Consider the following 16,964-nt stretch of genomic DNA (forward strand, 5'->3'; position numbering starts at 1 on the left):
AAAGGAAAGAATTCTCAGAGTGCATGAGGCATATGCATCATTGTGGTTAAGTAGGGAGACAACTTTTAGAACTATGACACTTATTTAAATATACAGTTGACCCTTGAATTGTGCTGGGGTTTGGGGGCATTGACCTCCGCATTGTTGAAAAACTGCACGTAACTTCTGACTTTCCCCAGATTGAACTACTGTATTTTTAATATATATATTTATTTTTCACCTCACCCCCCCACCCCAAAAATGTATTTTATATTGTGACTGAAAAGTAAGAAGTTGCCAAATGACAACAAGCAAAGGGAAGGTAGAGGAAAGATACAGGGTAGGCTGGAACAGCAGGACTTTCACCTGCTTTTGGCCGTCCTCATCCCACTACGTGGGCATGAGGGTTAAGTTCACTGAAGCCTTGAACAGCTCTGGAGAGGGATTCTTGCTGAAGTGGCAGGGCCAGTTACTGGTCCTACTTGGCCAGGGATCACAGAATGATACCACATCACCAAAGGGTCTGGGGGAACCCCACAATGACAGGAAGAAGCCCGCAATGCAGAGCCGGCAGCAGGGAGGGGTGCTGTCTGCCATACTGAATGTCCTCCAAGCAGACGAGCTAATACCCCAGGGATCTAGCGGCTCACAGCTTGCCAGCATGTCCTGTAAGCAGAAGCTGCCATAGAACCAGGTAGGGAGTCAGTGGGTCATGCCAACCTAGAGAGATGGTAAAGGTGCTCTGCCTTCCCCTAGATGTTGCATAGAAGGACGTTTTCTACATTTCTGGGTAGTGGATAAGGGGTGTTACTCCAGGATCCAGTTTTGCTAACTTTAGGTGGGGGTGAGGAGACGTATGGTACCTCATTCTATTGTACTGTATTTGTTGACCAAAATCTGTGTTTAAGTAGACCCCCGCAACTCAGACCCAGGTTGTGCAGCTGTATGTTTGTTTTTGTTTCAAAATAATTGTTAAGAGAATTATTTTATGCTGTTCATCTTGCTTCTATCACAGGAATGTTTTTGACAAAGAGAAATAGGATTTTTTGTTGTTGTTGGTTAAATCTTGTCAAGAAAATGTGCTTGTGTTATAAAATTCATGTTGAACCTGTTCTTCTATGGTCTAGATTTAGCAGAAAAGAATTTTAATCACCTGTCTCCATATGCAGCTGTCTCAGTTCTCACTAATTCAGTTACATGCGGTGTTTTCCGTGTTTACAGGTTCAGTTTAACTTGCAGTTTACAAAACCAAATACATCACTAGGAGATGTTCAGTCAGGAACAACTATTAGTATGCCTTGCTCAATTGATAAGGAAAAGTAAGTACTTGTTGGCATAAAATTTAATGTTTGCAATTTTGAAAGTCATCTTAAATAATTTTTATCCGTTCTTGAAAGCTTTGATGCCCACTTATTTATCTGTGACATTTGAAGTTGCTGATCAGTGGGATTGAAGTGGAGTTCCTTTTATCTATAAGAAAGATTTCCCATATTTTTTTAAACTGTAGTAGACAGTTAAACATACAGTAAAATTTTATTTTTTAGGAGAGACTTTCCTACATAACTGAACTACCTTTCATCTGCTTTTGGGCAACTAGATAGAAATCTTTCTGACTCCCTTTAGTGTGGTTTTTGTTTTTGTTTTGTCTGTGTCTGCCTCTGGAAGCACTCCATTTTTCTGAATTAATGCTTCCAGTGTAAAGAACTCTGAGAAGCCAGCTATTTTATTTTATTTTATTTATTTTATTTATATTTTAAAGATTTATTTATTTTAGAGAGAGACCGAGCATGAGCAAGGGGAGGGACAGGAGAGGGAGAGAAGCTGACTTCCTGCTGAGCATGGAGTCCCACGGCTCCATCTCAGGACCCTGACATCATGACCTGAGCCAAAACCGAGAGTCGGACCCTTAACCAACTGAGCCACCCAGGCGCCCCAGAAGTCAGCTATTTTAAACAGCTAGAATTCGGGCACCTGGGTGGCTCAGTTGGTTGGGTGACTGCCTTCAGCTCAGGTCATGATCCTGGAGTCCCAGGATCGAGTCCCGCATCGGGCTCCCTGCTCAGCAGGGAGTCTGCTTCTCCCTCTGACCCTCCCCCCTCTCATGCTCTATCTCATTCTCTCTCTCTCAAATAAATGAAAAAAAAAAATCTTTAAATGCTAGAATTCTTTGCTAAGAATAAGGAGGCTTGTGAGATTGTCCCATACCCATCGAAATAAGCTTTAATTTTATGACTTGTTTTGCCTACTCAGAAATTCCTTCCTACTTTTTACCTCTTACACAAGTTTTACATAGTGGGGTTTGTTCTGTCAGTGAGTTGTGACTAAATTAAACAGCTCATGAAAACTTGTCTCTCTGTAGTCTCTCTGGTAGTCTATACATGTTTGTACTATTTTTTTCTTATTATTATGCTTCTTACTTAAAATTTCATCACTTTAAGACCTGTCTGCTGGCACTCATTACATTAGCTAGCATCATTCCAATGTATTGCAGAATAAATTACTAACACTTCCAAGAGGCTTCTTATCCCAGTTCTCTGGCTCTTATTCATTGGCTTCTCTAAAGTTGGCACCAACATGAATATTACAATAGTTTGTGAGCCTTTTTAAAAAAGCAGAATTCTTTGAAGTCTTGAAATGTATATATTTGTCATATTTAATCTCACACTTGTTCAAGAGGCAGTGCATCTGGAATTCATGTTAATGGTAGAACACCATGTTTATATATTTAACTCTGTCATACACACCAAGAGCAATTTTACTTGCAGAAAATATCGTATTTGTGGTACAAAACCAAACATAACCATGTGTCCATAAAATTAGGACTGTTCAGCTATTTTGAGTGCTTTCTGTTTGTGATTGGTTTTTTACTTTATTTGTTGTCAGGTAGGAAAAGTATGGCAATGGGTATCAAAAGTTAAAAAAAAGCTAAACTGAAGGAAATATCTGTTCACCCACTTCTTTTCTGAAAATTGGAAAAAGACCATTTAATTTCAAGAATGTACATTGTTTTACCAGTGCCTTTAAATTCTTGTTACATGGAACTACTGAGAAACTTGACACTGGACAGATATAGGAAAAACGAATATGGTGGTAGAAAGGGGAAAAATACATCTACATAAATGCCCCCCATGTTTTTCCAAAATTTTATATTTGTGTTCATCTGACTAGAATTCATTATTAATTTTAATAGTGCTAAATATTAATGAACTTTGAAGTACTATAAAATTTTGAAGAGCTTTTGGCAAAGGAAAAATCTTACTCATTTTATTTTTATTTATTATTATTATTTTTTTAAAGTAGGCTCCACGCCTAGCGTGAAACCCAACACAGGGCTTGAACTCACAACCCTGAGATCAAGACCTGAGCTGAGATCGATTCGGAGGCTTAACCAACTGAGCCACCCACGCGCCCCTTACTCATTTTATTTTATTTTTATTTTTAATTTTTTTCCCTTACTCGTTTTACATACAAAATGAGATAGAAATGATTAAGTAATGATACTCTTGAAGCACGGACATTTGTTTTCATTTGTGTATCACTTAGGCACTATTGTTTTATAGTTTCATAGTACTAGAGTTTTCATTTCCCCTATATTTTTTATCTTAGCTCTTCGACTTACTGGTGTTATTTATTATAGTCTACTGTTTACTGGGAAGGGTACTTTGGCTTATGGATAAATTACTTAAGAAACCACTGAAGAATATGATTTGTTTTGAACAAAGCTATCAACAGATTATTTTATATATGTCTGTAGATTAGATGAACCTTCAAAATTAACTTTTAAAGTGAAAATACGGCTTTGTTAAGATAAGTAAATAATTACTATTTTCATTTCAAGTGGTGCAAATTTAGGGCTGGAATCCAAATACCTGAAGAAAAGGGAAGATAGCATTCCTTTACGTGGGCTCAGCCAAAACCTGTTCAATAATCCAGGTGAGAGGACAGTTCTGAAATGGATTTTACACTGTGGTTTAATTGACTATATTTTACAAAGACGTAAGTGAATACAAATAATTTTTTTTTGTCCTCATTTGCAGACCATCAAAAAGATGGCACTTTAGGAGCATTACAGACATCTTCCAAACCCGCAGTGCTCCCTTCTGCATCTTCAGCGTATTTCCCTGGGCAGTTAACAAACAGTTAGTGCTGGTGTTACCTTTTACATTTTATTGAAATTTTAGAAATTCCCATGGTTTAAAAATATATGAACAGCATAGATCAAATCCTCAGCCAGCGAGTTTCAAAGTTTACTTGAGCTTACTGTATTAGATTGTTTGGATCCTTTTTAAGTACTGCTGTCATTTCATGACAAGCTAGAGGAGCTGGTTTGTACTTGGGGGATTCTGAGTGAAGATTCTCAGGAAATGACACCTTTTAGTTTGTGTACATGGTGTTTTATAGAATAACAGTATGAATTTTATTAAATGAATCCTTTGAAAAGTAGTTCTAAGGAAAGAGTTGATGCTTTTACGGGACATTCTAGTCATTGAGTATCTGGGTAAATGAAAACCTGCTCAGACATAATATGAAACCAAAGAATGTTAATAATTCATTTTATCATTTTCATTGGTAGAAGTTTTAAATTTGACACCTGAAAATTATGAGGGAAAATTATTATCTCCAAAGATATCTATATTATAATTACCATAAAGGGAAAAGTCTTAGAATTACCTTCAATGAATGAAATTAATCCTTCATAGCAAGTATTTTCCTTGCAACATCTTTAAATTAGCTATTGAACAAGTCTAAGTAATTTTGATAAATTATAAAAATAATTTGGACAATGTATTTATATAACCGGATTGGGTGCTTTTAATCATTTGAGCTGCAAAGTTTATAGGATTTTAATGCTTCCTGGAAAACTACATTTACCCAGTTTTTCTTTGTTTGGAGTTTTATTAGTTTGTTATACAATTAAATTAGTGGAATGTTTTAAAAATTAGTACTATACAAAATACTTTTAAGAGCATCATGAATATTCATTTTTTTTTATAATATCAGAGTGGGTACACCCAGTACAGAGTAGCATTCTCTTATGAAACGTATAAATCAGTTTTTGTTTGCAAGGATTGCTAATGCTCATGTAATATTTATAAACTATTTTCAAGGACCTTACTACACAGATAAGGAAAGAGAATTCAGTATATTAATATCAGTATTATTGGGTTCATGTTATAAGACAATCTAGTATTTACTCATATTTTTCTGAAGCCACAATATTGAGTCTTGTACTTTGAAACTGTGCTGGTAGTTGCAAAGAGTCTTAACTAGGGGATTTATTCAAAAAAATTTAGTGACCATTATTGGGTAGTTACTTTTATATGTGACTTGTCATTTCAATATACTATTATGAGTATTAGTAAGAATACTTGGTTACAGCAACTTGAAATCACTTACTAATAATAATCTGGAAAGTGGCCTCTTGGTGATACTAGAATCTTTCCTGTAAATAGAATGTAACATATATATAAAACATTGTGACAGGGTTTGGATGGGACTTAGGACATACAGGTAGTTCTTTTTTATTTGAAATTGTTTTGCAGTGTACAGCTGTACATGTGTTAATAATCACAAGGTTGCACTTAATTTCTGTGAACTGTGAGCTTCGTTAATAAAGTATGGTATATGACGTGTATGTAAAAACAAACAGCACTGATCTGCAACTGTTTACTATGCTTAGAATTTAAGTACTTCGTTTAATTTATGGACTAAGTTTTCATTTCTTTTGTCTTCCTACAGGAGTATGTTGTAGTGAGGGAGAAAAAAAAGGGGTTGAAGGGAAAATGACGTAAAGCTTTGATTTGTTACTGTAAAAATGATTATGGTAACAAAGCCAAAACAGACCTTACAGGGAATCACAGATCAAGACTTTCTTTTTAAAAAAAAAAAATCATTAAAATATTTAATTTTATTAACAGAATATTTACATTTCTTTTAAGACCTTATTTAACCATAGTGAATGTTCCAAGTTTAAAAAGCATTGAGCAATAACCACACAAGATGAAAACAGTGTAAACTATACAATACTTTATGTACAATTTTTACAAAGTAACACTTTTTTAAATAATATAACTGGACACAAAAATATACACTTTAGAGAAATTCACATCAGTAATTGTATAAAGCTCTCTTCTAGGGTCCTGAAAATTTAGGACAAACATTAGCTCTGTAAATAAAGTGTTACTGTGACAGTCCTGAAAGGCCACTATATATATTTATCTACATATAGATATCACATTGACATTTTCAAGGCTACCAGCTTTACTATATAATTTTTAGATTATGTATTCAAGTGTTGAGGTTCTTATGATTATGCAAACATTAAAAGAATAGTGGTGTTAAGTAGCTGGGGAACAAATCTGAGCCAGTGTTTAGATTTAGACTCTACCCCAATTTAAATTCTAAATGGCTGATATTTTCTCATTTCAAAAACAGTGGTGAATGTTTAAAATAAAATAACTACAAACAAGCTTGAAACATGATTCAGATTTAGTACAATTTTCTTAAGTTTTTTTTTTAATGCAAACAATTCATTTACCATTTCTTTACTTTAGTGCATCTGCATTAAGGCTTTGAATTATTTGACCCAAGATTTTACAATGTTAAAAACGAACAGGTCCATAACCGTACTACCTAATCTGTCTCGCTGTGAGTCAGCATAAATAGAGTTAAAGCTCAACACCTGAAGGAAATGGTAGCAGAGACGTTGCTAGTATCTAAGAAGGTACGTATATAGTTTTTAATTAAAGGATGTATAATAAAACAAAAAGCTTAGTGGCAAGAAACTGGTGCTAATAAACAAAAGGTTTCTTTTCAAAAGAAATTGTAACATCTTTGGAAAACTGTCCGGTTCTGGTTCTTTCTTTAGTTCCCACGGAGTTCATGCAGATACACTTCTTAAGACAATCTTAAAGTACATTGTAGATGGAAATGGAATGTACATCCAGAACTACAGGTGAAAACTAAGACCTGGGTGTGAGAGAAAAGTCTTCCTGATTTCGGTCATCACACATTTGTGTCCTGGAGCAAAGGTTCTTTGGCCTCTCCTGGCGCTTGTGTACTGTGAGGATGGCTGTGACTGCCGCAGTGCTTTCTCCAGCTGCTGGACCGTAAACTCAAATTGGTATGTTCTGGAATAAACAAGGCAACAAGCAGAGCCAGCAGTACCGAACAGGCTCCAAATAGGAAGGGGGGGCCAGGGATGATCGAATTCTGAGAAAGAAAAAGGTAATTAGGGTTTTTGCGCCGACATCTCGGCTCTAAAGACACTGCTTATCTTTTAGTAATCCCAGATTGCTATGAATTATAAATCAAGGTTTTTCTCTCTCTCTTCATCAGAGCTACAGTTAGAAAATGCATTTGCTTTTCAGGAGAAAAGGGACACGATCGTACTCTCACTTTAAAATTCTGAGGATAATAACTGATCCAAGAAACCGAGCCAAAGATTTTTTAAAAAACAGCCTATGCAGAAATAGATGGTCACTTGCAGCACAGAATCTGAACACATCCTAGGAGCCGTCGCCTCAGTAGTTCAGCAGGAAGCTCTCAAAAGTAAAATTAAGTAGCATATGCCATTAACTACCGTAGCGGAATCATCATGACCGTTTTCTCTGTTTAAAAAGCTAAATACATTCTCTAGTAACGACCAGTGAGGGAAACACAGCTAAGGCTGTTACCGTAGGAATCAAAAAGGCCTTTGTTTTAGCCCGAAGTTACGTTCATCCTATGCAAAAACTTGCACAGCCAGTTTAACCTGTGTACAGCCCACAAACAAACATTTTTATTTAACAGTAGTCTTGGCGCTCTGCTATACAGGCACGGAACTGATGAGCTATCTGCATTGGCTAAAGGGATGATGTCTGCCGTTAGTATTTTCAGTTGTAAGGAGGGAAAGTACAGCAAACAAGTGAACAAAGATGTGAATCCGCACCTAGCTGCCGGTTGCTAGAGAAGGCAGGCCTCGCCTGGGGGCCTCGTGCATCGCGCAAGACCCCGATGAGACAGACAGCGGTACACACGGGGGCTGTTACCCACACCACGAGGTGTAATACCACACACTGGAATATTTCAGTAATTCTTAAATTCTCGAGGGAAAAGGTATGGACAGCCGATTTCAAAAAGAGGTATACAGGGGAGCACAGCCTCTTTGGCTTTGGTTTTTAAGTGCTGTGATAATCTCACGTAAAAGCTTGGGTGATCAAAAACCATTTGTCTTTCAATGCAGCCAAGTGAACTGTATGTCTATCAGGTGAACGAAGAATTACCTGTTCAAAGTGGTGCTGTGGGCTTGTGTTTGTTCCCAAGTCTGTTCCTGTCATTGGCAGTTCTTTAAGTTCCACATGGAATATGTAGAAAATGAATCCATAAAGAGCTGGTCCCAGACCATTGCACAATCCTCGAATTCCTGTTATCATTCCTTGAACAACACCTAAATTGTTTACACAAATTATGTAATGCACCGCTTATTTTTTTCCTGCCCTAGAACCAGTACAAACAGGAAGTCAATCTAAAACAAAAGCTCTCATCAGACACTAGCAATTTACCAAGATGGCATTAAAAAGTACTTAGAAGCCCTCAGCTCTACAAAGTAAGCTATCTGATACAAATGTGAGATCAGGTAAACCCAACCCAGACACAGACCTAGTTTAAACAAGTGGGCAAAAGCACCTTACTTCCCTTTAAAACACCTCTGGCTAAAAATTCGACATGAGTTCACAAGCATAATTGTTAAAAAAGAAAAAACTGCCCCCAAGGAGCTACTTAAGACCCCACTGAGTCAAATACAGAGTTTGAGTTTTGCTTTTCTCTGGGATCTTTTCTCAAATTTATTTATTTTTTTTAAGATTTTATTTATATCTTTTCTCAAATTTAAAATGCAATTTGCTTTGGCCACACGCCTTTCCTTCCTCATTTATCAACCAAGTGATCGCTGCCACTCTTTTGTAATACCCCTTTTTTCCCCTTATGACTAGAGAAAACATCTTTTTCATAGAATTATTTATCTGTTAGCGTCTTGAGAATTAAACGTTCCTATCACAAAAGTGTAGGATCATGTTTTCTAAGAAGGTCTTTAGATAACTGAAACCTAAGATTTAAATAAAAGGGTTACTTAAACCCAAGGTGTCTAGCACTTAAAAGTGGACATAAGGTGGCCAGCCTATCATTAGATTTTCCAGCGAAAGGACAGCTAGCGCCACGCACTCACAGTGAGAGACATGGTTACAGATACCCACCTAAGGACAGTACCCTGGAATCTGCGTTTCCTCTTAGCAATGAAAGCAATTTTAAATTCTTTACCTTGATATATTTACGATCTGTACTGAGGAAGGAGATAGGACATAGGATTCGAGTATTCGTGCTTTGAAATAGTAATCATGGGTTCTCGTCAACTCACCTTGTTGATCAGCATCAGCAGTTCGTGAAACAAGGGCACTGACCGCTGGAAAGGTAATGCTGGACATGGCCGCTACGGCCCCGGCAGCCCACATCATCCTGTGACCCAAAGCAGCAAAACAAAAACACGTTCTCCACTGCGCCTCTCACTCAGAACACACACTTGAATTCAAGTAACTGTTACTGCAAAGCGGCTGTGGTACAGGGAAAAGGAGAATCGTACTTGGTCTATTCCTTCCTTCCTGTGTGACTCTGGGCAAGTCACCCTAAGCCTGAGCGGTGGGTGGGGACAGGGAGGCCACTGAGAATAATGTACGATACACATAAAAAACATCATTTCGTGTTTCCCCAGCCAGTTAGTCCCTCTGCAGGCACTGTTCCCGCAGACCTGTGCTTCAGCGTGAAGATACTGAGCTGACCTAAGCCTTGGATGTTCTGGGCTTGATACTCAAAATAAATGCTTTCGATCATTTAAATTGTGAGCACCTCTTTGTAAAAACTAGCCTGGAAAACAAAACCACCATCAAAACACACTCTTGCTGCTTACTCCTATCCAAATCCGAACAGAGGTAGTATGTTCGGGGGAATGAAAACCTGAGGGAAGCAAGTTCAGTCCCGTCACCCGGAGCATAAAGGCGCGCCTGCGCCGCCCGACCTCAACCTCACCACTACCATCACCCTGCAGGCCACCAGACTGGCGAGAAAAGCAAAGAGCCTTTTCTCTGGCATGAAGCTGGGACCAAAACAATCGGGCTTGCTCAATTAACTTCTGGTCTGCCATCAGTAATGATCACTGATGCTACACATTTTTTTTCTAACAGAAAAACAAAAAAGGTAAATAGTGCTAGCTTTCAGGGTTTTGCTGCTTTGAGATTACATGTTTTATCCTAATGACAGACTGATACAGATTAAATGCTCAGTAGAGATTTAAAAACTAATCTTATTTAAAAATCTAATCTGTCACACAGAAAATGTCACACCTCTCTATCCTCAAGCCATTCTAGAATACACAAATACACAAATGAGAAATCTGTATTATATACATTTTGAGAGAAATAAAGCATAGTAGGAGACAGATTAAAATCTAATAATAAGCCTTAGATGAGAAGCAAATACAAAAATGTCTGCCAATTAGGGGTGCGTGGGTGGCTCAGTCAGTTGGGTGTCCAACTCTTGATTTTGGCTCAGGGTCCTGGGATCGACCCCCACATCAGGCTCTATGCTCAGCAGGGAATCTGCTGGGGATTCTCCTGCTCTGCCCCTCCCCCACTCACGTGTATGTTCATGCTCGCTCTCCTCTCTAAATCTTTAAAAAGAAAATGTCAATTACACCTCAATAAAGCTGAAAAAAAGAAAAAGGCAAACATCAAAAATTTAAAAATTAAAATATACCTACCAAGGTTCTGAACCAAAGCCATACCATGCCAGCTGTAATATTTGAAATCCTAGACCCAATAAAATGGTGTTCTTATTTCCAATTGACCGCATAAGTAGACTCAAGACTATGGTCTAGAAAAGAAGAAAAACCAGAACAGAATGGTTTATCAGAAAAGAACTTTTTAAAAATAAAAAATACTTGGTGACTTCCTTCAGTCTGTAATATAAAAGGACTACCACCACTTTACATTTTGGCTTTTTAACAATTGCCCTGAATATATCTTGAAACCATTACTCCAGATCGTACAGAGCAAATGAACAGTCCCTTTGCTGACAGAGATCCAGATTCAGGGAAAAAGAAAACAAAACAGAAAAGTGAACTTTCTATTCAGTACATTTCTACTGACCACTTAAATCAGAAATTGTAAGTAGCATCAAAAGGTTTGAACCGATGATTTGGGGGATCCCTGTTACATAACAGCTTTAAAAGTTTTTACGGGTCTAAGTTAATCCAAAATGCTTATCCTTCCAACTAAGCTAAACTCAAACAGTACAAGAATTACTCTAGGGGCGCCTGGGTGGCTCAGTCGTTAAGCGTCTGCCTTCGGCTCAGGTCATGATCCCAGGGTCCTGGGATTGAGCCCCGCGTCGGGCTCCCTGCTCCGCGGGAAGACTGCTTCTCCTCCTCCCGCTCCCCCTGCTTGTGTTCCCTCTCACGCTGCCTCACTCTGTCAAATAAATAAATAAAATCTTAAAAAATTACTCTATATCCTTCATCTAAATTACTGCTGATAGCATGATGCTTTTACAAACAGTAAACAAGTGTAACTAAGTAGATTTGGGAAAAGTACAGTATAAGAACACAGCCTTTGGAGAAATAGTCTGGATCATAATCTTGGCTCTAACTATGTGACCCTGGGCAAGTTACTTCACACTGAAACAGTTCTGTCTCTTACGAAATGGCAATAGTACCTACTTCAAAATTGTGTCATGTCGGTTAGAGGAGCTATTTATAAAATGCTTAGCATTGTCCTTGGCACACAGTAAGTGTTTAGTAAACAATATTATGGGTTGCATGGGTTTTCTTTTCCTTTTCTTTCAAAGCTAAAAGAAATTCAGCAATGGTTGGGGATGTCAGAAAATATTTCTTGCCATTTTTTTTTAAGACTTTATTTATTTGACAGAGAGAGACCCAGCAAGAGAGGGAACACAAGCAGGGGGAGCTTCCCGCTGAGCAGGGAGCCCAATGCAGTGCTCCATCCCAGGACCCTGGGATCATGACCTGAGCTGAAGGCGGACACTTAACGACTGAGCCACCCAGGCGCCCCTATTTCTTGCTATTCTAATGAAAGTACTGAATATACTACTTAAGACAGCTAGTAAATCCAGAGGAAAAGGTGAAAATAATTCAGGAAATCACTAGCTGATGACTGTAACTGTAAATGTACAATTATCAAATATCAGCTTAAAATTCTTTAAATTGAGGGCGCCTGGGTGGCTCAGTCAACTAGTTAAGCATCTGCCTTCAGCTCAGGTCATGATCCCAGGGTCCTGGGATCAAGGCTCACATCCGGGCTCCCTGCTCAGCAGGGAGTCTGCTTCTCTCTCTGCGCGCCCCCCCCCCCCCGCCCCATGCTCACACTCTTCCTCGCAAAAATAAATAAAATCTTTAAAATAAATAAAATTCTTGATATTGAAACAACCATTTAAGAGCTTAATCAGATATAATCACAAGCCAGTGGAAAGCATATGAAAAGCCCCGTGAGGGTTCTTGAACAATTAGGACTCAGCTTTCTTCTCTCAGATTCCCCCTTAAATCATTAGTATAAACTTGAGTTCCACAAGACATGGAACCTTGCTGGATCACATTCTTCTCAACCACAACCACAAAAGGGAACTCACCCAGAGTAAGCAGTTAGCAAAGAAAACTTCCTGTATACAGGACACCCTAACTGGGAACACTGATTTTCTCCCTGAGGGCAGGAGCTTTCCTTAAATATCTGTATCTTTGTATGCCTAGCAGCTACTGTACCTTCTTAGTATTTATGGAAAGCATGTGATTTTTAAATATGTCACAATATTCTCAATGATAATGGGATAAATTACTTAGTATATACAGTGTGCTAGACAAGAAAAATTATTTGGTGTCCCTTAATTTAGTGTAACTCCTTTTGTCCCAGAGGTTAACTGACTAATTTAACCAAGATGTACATAGCTAGTTAACAGTTAACTGACATCAGTTTTGGTCAGTTAACCAAATATTTGCCAAGTTCCTACTATATCCCACTGCTATTTTAGGTTTAAGGGCACTGACCCAAGGGTCAGAGAACAGGTCAAAGTACTGGTCAGCAAACAATACCTCATCTTGGAGGGAAGATGGACCTAAGTGTCCTGATTTAGCAAGATAACTGCAGGTTGTAGCTGCTATGAAAAAAAAAAAAAAAAAGAAATGGGGTAGTGGGGTAGAGGTATTGCTTAAACCAGGATGGGCAGAGAAGGCCCTTCAGAGGCAACAGCTGAATGGGGAGGGAGGTGACTATGTGAATTTCCACTGCTCCAAGCAAGGGGTGACAGCAAGTGCAAAGGCCCTAAACTGGAGTGTATTCAACAACATGGAGAATGGGGCAAAATGAAGTCACGTTGAGTCTAGGTTTTATTCTGGTTGCAATGGAAAGTAAATTTTAAACACGAGGATTAAAATTTCACTCTACAGGGGCGCCTGGATGGCTTAGTTGGTTAAGCGTCTGACTCTTGATTTCGGCTCAGGTCATGATCTCGGGGTCGTGGGATCAAGCCCCGTGTAGGGCTCCACACTCAGCTTGGGAGTCCGCTTGAGATTCTCCCTCTCTCCCTTTGCTCCTCCCCCTGCTCATGCTCACGCTTTCTCTCTAAAATAAATCTTTAACAAAAATTCACTTTACAAAAATTACTTGACAAGTGTCGAATAAACTGTAGGGAGACAAATTTGGAAGGAGGCGTCAGCCATGGCTCAGACTGGCCACTAGTAACAGAAATGGGGAGAGATGCTTCAGTTCAGAATGGATTTTGGTGACAGGAGATACCATCTGAGGGACTGAATGTGTGGTAAGGATAAAGAATGGCAAGAATCAACAAAAACAACACCGAGGTTTGTTGTGGCCCCGACAACCAGGAGCGTGGTGACGCCCATCAAGGAGATGAGTGGTGCGAAAGGGAGGGAATCCAGATTTTAGTTTTGGTTGAGTTTGAGATGCCCAACATGTGTATCGAACAGGAGCTCGGGGCTGGCCTGGAGGTAGAAATTTGGGAGGCAACAGCATATGGAGGACTAGATCAGAGCACTGAGGAAGGAAATGTTTCCAACAATATCCCTGCACTCACATAAACATTTATTTAGTGCAAGAGTTAGGAACTCATGCCTCCTGACACCAAAGAAGAGATGGGGCCTAAAAGCCGCAGAGGGGACAGCAACCATTTGGCTCCCACTGGAAAGTGGGTATGTCCATGTTTCCAGATCTTATCATTTGGGGGGAGAAGCTACATACACATATTTTCATATAACCTCCCAATTTTTAAATGCTTCCTACTAATTTTTAAAGTAAGTATGTATGTATGATTTATTTTAAGATTCTGTTTTTTTAAGTAATCTCTATACCCAACATGGGGCTCAAACTCCCAACCCCAGGATCAAGAGTTGCATGCTCTACCGACTGAGCCAGCCAGGCACCCTTTTTAAAGTTTTAAAAACACCATGGCGGGGGTTGGGGGGATGGGTTAGCCTGGTGATGGGTATTAAAGAGGGCACGTACTGCATGGAGCACTGGGTGTTATACGCAAACAATGAATCATGGAACACTTCATCTAAAACTAACGATGTATTGTACGGTGATTAACATAACATAAAAAAAAAACAAAAAACACCATGGCAAAAAACCAATGGCCTCTAGTTTAGCACTTAACTCAGTTGCGGGCACAATACAGGGTGCCCCAGTGACCAAAACAAATGTGATATAATCCTGACCACACAGTCTACTCAGAGCTCTACTAGGACCCACAATCGACCGAGGCAAAAACAATAAAAAACCAACAGTGGTAAAGGCGACAGTACTGTGTATTCTGCACAATGACAGATAAAAGCCTCAGTTAGTATGGGGGCTCAGAGAGAGGATACTTCGGGCAGAGGGGAGGGTGGCAGAAAGGCCAGCAGGAACAAAGGCACAAGGGCAAGCAGTAACACGGGCGGGCAACAAGGTATTCTCAACTGTATGCTTGACTTAAATGAGAATACAAAACAATTCTTTTACCTTTGGGGTTATATATTATACTTAATATTTTAGTTCATATAATGACAGCAATGTAATGATCAAATTTCTATATATACTGCATACTTCCATTCACCTGTTTTTGAAGTCCAGCTAATTTTCTCACTTTTTAAAATGTGAAAATTCATCTCAAAAATGATTTTTCTACGTAGGCCTCAAAAGCCAAATGGTCGTTTAAGGACCATATTCCTTGCAGGCTGTGTACATAACGTCTGCTGTACCACCAATGCTGGATGGCTGGTGGCTCATTTCCTCCCAGACTCCAGGCACTGCAAGCGCTCCCGATACAAACCCAACCACCCCCCCTTCCTGTATCCACAGCTTCCCTTCTGGCTTCTCAGCTCCTCAAGGCTGTTTTCCATCTTGCATCCTTTGTGCCAGGTGCCCTCTGCTGAGCAGAGGGAAAATTTCCTCTAAAGCACCTTCACATCACTCAAGCAGTGTTACTGCCCGAATTTATAAGGCACCTGCAGCTTCCACGATCAGTGAAATACGAAACAGAAGTTATTAACATTTTAGAGCTATTCATCTCTTAAGTGCCATTATAGTAAATGTTAGCTGGTCTCTTTGTCTAAATCTTAAACAAAATATTAGCAAATATAATCTCAGCAATGTATGAAAAAGATAAGACATCATGACTAGGTTGGATTTATCCCAGGATTCAAGGTTGGTTTAACATTCGATAACCCTCACGCTCTACTCTTACTATTTATACATTTTCCTTGGTATTATGCTTCAGAAAGGTGTTTTTTAAAAAGCTATTTTTACATATAGGCAACAATATATTTTCCCCCAAACCTGAAGTGCACTTTTCTGACAGCCAGGAATGCATATCTAAATGCAATGTTATTCCTGATTAAGGAACTTCAAGATAAAATGGAAGTTAGAATAGGGTAACTGGGTGATGGACACTGAGGAGGACACATGAGATAATGAACACTGGGTATTATATAAGACTGATGACTCACTGACCTCTATCTCTGAAACCAATAATATATGTTAATTAATTGAATTTAAATAAAAAAATAGAAATAAAAAATAAAAATTAAATGGAAGCTAGAAATAGTACTAATACTCAATGCCATATGTATGCATGTGTGGGGCCATGGGTGTATTTATAGAATTTAAATTTAAATTTGCAATTTATCACTAAACCTACCAAAAATTCATAAATGATGAGATCTGCAGAAAGAATCCTACACCTAAGAGATGGTCAAACATCGAAGAGTCCTATTAAATATTAAATGAACCCTGCTTTCGTTTTCTGAAGAACAGACTAAAACAAAGAAAGCTGCACTCTAGAAGACTAGATCTAAGTGTTAGATTAGATCATCTACAGTCTAGAAAAAGCAAAGCCAAACAGGAAGAAATGGGTGGGGCTTTATTCACTAAAAGGAGAAAGACTGACGAGAAAATTCTGGTCACTGGAATATACTACTTGCTCATGGAACAGAGATTTGAGGCCGAGATGAAACATATCCTAAGAAAATCCAAATTCCTGGGTTAATAATATCTTATTCATCAAACAACCACTGGCTACCAACTGGGTTTCCAGGGTAAATATTTCATGTCATTCCTCTGCTGAAAACCCTCTAATGGCTTCCTATCTTCCTGTCAAGTCTCAGGATAACCTTCGAGGCCCCAGATGACCTGGTGGTGCCCCCCACCCCCCGACTTCATTTCGTGAAGGTCTCTGCCTCGCTCGCTCGCTCTGCCAGAGCTGTGCTGGCCCCTGGCTATTTCTCACGCATGCCAGCTACAGTCCTTCCTTAGAGTTTTACTTCTGTTCCTGCTGCTCAGAATCCTCTTCTTCCAGATACTCCCACATCTTGTTCTTCATTCCTTCGGGGTTCTGCTCAAAGGTCACCATGTATCAGCCAGGCCTTCCCAACCCTTCCAGGTAAAGTAACACCC

At 39.0% G+C, this 16,964-nt stretch overlaps 2 protein-coding genes across 3 annotated transcripts in view; one reads left to right on the top strand and one right to left on the bottom strand.

The window, feature by feature from the left end:
- SASS6 (SAS-6 centriolar assembly protein) overlaps positions 1-5,626 on the top strand; it is a 53,854-nt gene extending 48,228 nt beyond the window's left edge. The window contains exons 15-17 of one of the 2 annotated variants that reach the window (XM_045897107.3): positions 1,201-1,298; positions 3,818-3,912; positions 4,017-5,626. In XM_045897107.3, the coding sequence (XP_045753063.1) occupies positions 1,201-1,298; positions 3,818-3,912; positions 4,017-4,123 (300 nt within the window). In that variant the 3' untranslated portion in view covers positions 4,124-5,626. The remainder of the gene's footprint in view (positions 1-1,200; positions 1,299-3,817; positions 3,913-4,016) is intronic. The other variant, XM_045897108.3, reaches the window with a different exon arrangement.
- Positions 5,627-5,872: 246 nt separating this feature from the next.
- Positions 5,873-16,964, bottom strand: part of MFSD14A (major facilitator superfamily domain containing 14A) — a 42,458-nt gene continuing 31,366 nt past the window's right edge. Inside the window, exons 9-12 of the mRNA XM_045897109.3 lie at positions 10,769-10,881; positions 9,374-9,471; positions 8,244-8,407; positions 5,873-7,191 (exon numbers count right to left, since the gene is read on the bottom strand). Of these exons, the coding sequence (XP_045753065.1) occupies positions 6,985-7,191; positions 8,244-8,407; positions 9,374-9,471; positions 10,769-10,881 (582 nt within the window). The 3' untranslated portion in view covers positions 5,873-6,984. The remainder of the gene's footprint in view (positions 7,192-8,243; positions 8,408-9,373; positions 9,472-10,768; positions 10,882-16,964) is intronic.

The sequence above is a fragment of the Mirounga angustirostris genome, unplaced genomic scaffold, assembly GCF_029215605.1.
Source record: "Mirounga angustirostris isolate CCGP_5_RB_7025 unplaced genomic scaffold, mMirAng1.0.hap1 SCAF_4, whole genome shotgun sequence".
Classification (NCBI taxonomy): Eukaryota; Metazoa; Chordata; class Mammalia; order Carnivora; family Phocidae; genus Mirounga; species Mirounga angustirostris.